The sequence below is a fragment of the Austrofundulus limnaeus genome, unplaced genomic scaffold (assembly GCF_001266775.1).
Source record: "Austrofundulus limnaeus strain Quisiro unplaced genomic scaffold, Austrofundulus_limnaeus-1.0 Scaffold202, whole genome shotgun sequence".
Classification (NCBI taxonomy): domain Eukaryota; kingdom Metazoa; phylum Chordata; class Actinopteri; order Cyprinodontiformes; family Rivulidae; genus Austrofundulus; species Austrofundulus limnaeus.
In genome coordinates, this window is record NW_013952604.1 from 590,405 (window position 1) to 593,498 (window position 3,094).

General features: G+C 37.5%; 1 protein-coding gene across 1 annotated transcript in view; it reads left to right on the forward strand.

Moving 5' to 3' along the window:
* itgbl1 (integrin, beta-like 1) overlaps nucleotides 1–3,094 on the forward strand; it is a gene marked incomplete in the record, with an annotated part of 79,402 nt that overhangs the window by 53,307 nt on the left and 23,001 nt on the right. Inside the window, 1 exon segment of the mRNA XM_014018802.1 lies at nucleotides 2,506–2,622. Coding sequence (XP_013874256.1) covers nucleotides 2,506–2,622 — 117 coding nt within the window.

Consider the following 3,094-nt stretch of genomic DNA (forward strand, 5'->3'; position numbering starts at 1 on the left):
TTTCTGCACAGAACATGGCTCCTGAATTGGGGAATATTCAGGTCACTTGTAAATTAGGGTGATCTTTTTTTATATAATTGCTGTTTTTTTAATTCAGTGATTAAAATGATTTTGATTTTCTTCTGGAAGTTCTTTTTGGAAAAAAATCCTGTGGTTTCCTATTTACAAGACACTTCTTGCTGTGGACTGATGAACAACAAGAATGTATAAGTAAAATGTCATAGCTGCATTTTTGCTCCCCATCACCAAGGACTTAGAAATGCTCTCTGTCCATCTGTCCATTTGTTACAATTTCAGAAAGGTTTAACTTTTCACATAGAAAGTCTAAAATACACCAAACTTGGTATGAGTCATCCATGTTGCATGCCTGACCACACCATGTGGTCATATCATCAAAGTCCTGCCCCCTGACAACTGGAAGTGACCTATTTTTGGCTTGGAAAGTGCCATCTCTGACCCTCTTGGCCTAATCATCAACAACACAGATAAGAAGTTGATCTCATTTGCTTTCAATCACAAAGACTTTCTGGTAAAAGTTGTGGTCATGGTGGTGTGGTGAAGTCAGACATCACATCGTTATACGTTTGGCTCTWAATTTCACATRATCCAGCYAATCTGCACAGAATTCACTATGGTTGATCCTAATCCACCCCACTACAGAAATGCAATACAATTTTGGAGGGGTGTGGCCTAATTAGACATCACGCTATTTACGTACAGTTGGCTATAAATCACACATACATGATCCAATCTAAACCAAATTTTGTGTGCATCATAAGGGAGACCTGCTCAACATGATTGTTTAATAGTTTGACAAGATCACTTTAGCCCCCCATCCATTCGTTCGTCCATCTGTTCACCTTGTGAGATTATTTAAATAATGAAGGATTGTGATGATTCCAACAACACTGCTAACAGTTAACTGATCTCTGTGATGGGGGACATCAGCAATGGTTGGTGTTGAGTTCTATCTTGTCTGTTTTCATTTTGTTTCACCCAAAGATTATTTTTGTGTCTGAAATCACTCACTGATTTTCTAACCTCAATTCAAGACCTACTGGGTTGAATGTAAGGTACYATACATGGAAATGATCTTTTCATCATTAGAACATTTTTAAACTTTGCTCAGTTTATTTGCTTCAGCACTGGGATGATGTCTTCACTGTCACAAGTTAGTGCTTTAAATCAATGTGGACACACAGTCTTGGTGTAGAGCAGGGGTGCCCAAACATTTTCCCTGAGAGGGCCAAAATTAAAATCAATCTGAGGGCCGCAGGCCAAATGCAGTAATATAATACATGAAATGCAAATACTTCTTAAGTAAAGATGTTTTATTTTTATGAATAAGCCAGCAGCCAGTGCAGTTGCCCGCATTCATTTTTTTTCAGCCCGTGGACATGGAGCAAATTCAACATATGCTCGGGCAGCAAAGGCTCATGGGACTTTTCATAAATTAAAGTTTGAGTATATGTGGTCTTATAAGGTGTGCAAATCTAGATGTGTGCTTAAATCTAATCTAAATATCTCATGTAGTTACTTATATTTTATATTTAATCTTAACCTAATTCAAAGATAAAGTGAGTACCGTGAGTTAAGACTATCTGACTTCAGCTCCTTGTACCTATAGGTGGACCAATGGTTGAAAAGTGGAAATATAGTGTTTCTACATAGGACAGGAAATTACAATCTAAAAACCAGGACAACTGCTGGTGGGCCAAATTAAATTGCTTGGCGGGCCAATTTTGGTTTGCGGGCCACACATTGGACACCTCTGCTGTAGAGTGTACCCTTTCTGCAACAACCCATGCAGTATATTTRTTTAGCTAAAATGATTTCCTTTTAAGACACCATATTTAAATGCAGTACCCAGCAAAGTTTAGCTATTCATATTACACTTGGTTAGTTTACTATGAAATAATATGTATAGAGGTATACAACAAAAATGGAAACACTAACATACAGTGAGTAGTGGGGAATTTAGATTCTCATTGAGTAATGAGTGGGGGAAATAAGAGTCCATCAACTCTTACACTTTAAATGCTGTACATACAGTGTATGTGTGCTTGTAATGAATATTACTCTGAGTAGCCTGTTAAATAGTTAATTGAGCAGGTGTGCTGCATAACYTCAGAGTTGGCTTAGTATAGATWATGTTTTTTAATGAGCTTTACTGTTAGCGAATTCACTCAGTAACCCCCTCAACAGCATTGGCAGCTGACAGATTGAAGGAGAATAGCAACATCTTGAGGTGTGTGCGTGTGTGTTTGAGCATTTGTGTAGCTGCTTTGGCTGTTTATTTCCATGTGAGATTGTGTCCTTTTTCATAACTTGATGTTAAWTCAAGTCATCTAATACATTTTAAAATGCAAAGATGGAAAGTATGCTAAATGTTTTATTTTTAAGTGCGRGGTGAAAAATCAAAGTAAACTGTGGGTGACCAAAAATTATAAAATAGTTAACTATGGCATAAAGTTTGGAGGTAAAGGAATGTTTCTGATTTTCTAGGCCAGTGTCAGTGTGGACAGTGCACTTGCCACCCACCGGGGGACAATCGGGTTCATGGCAAAAACTGTGAGTGTGATGATCGTCAGTGTGAGGACATAACTGGAGAGGTTTGTGGAGGTAAGTTTCAAAACACACAAGTTTTTTTTTGTTTTGCTTGTAAGAAATATTTCATACACCAGTGAGTTTCTTAAACTTTCATAAAGTGGTTAATATTTTTTTACCCTATTTTACTTTTAAACAGTAACACAAAATTACAGTATGAATACATWCTTTTTGTCATCTTAATTAACAATGGGGAGAGCCTGTACAGGCACCAATCACATACGCAACAACCCTGTACATCCACTCTGTAAAGCTGATACGTACACAGCCCTTAGGTAGTGATTGTGTTTTTTAAGAAGAACAGATGATTCCTCCAAACATGTCACCCACAGAAAGAGGTTTTGTGGTCAGGGGTTGCACAGAGAACACTGCAGGTCCTCAGAGAGCTGATTGAGACCAACTTCAACATGGCATCAGTCATTTCATTTACCACCTTTTTCTATGATTATTTTCAACTATAATTCACGGCAGTATCCAACTATAATAC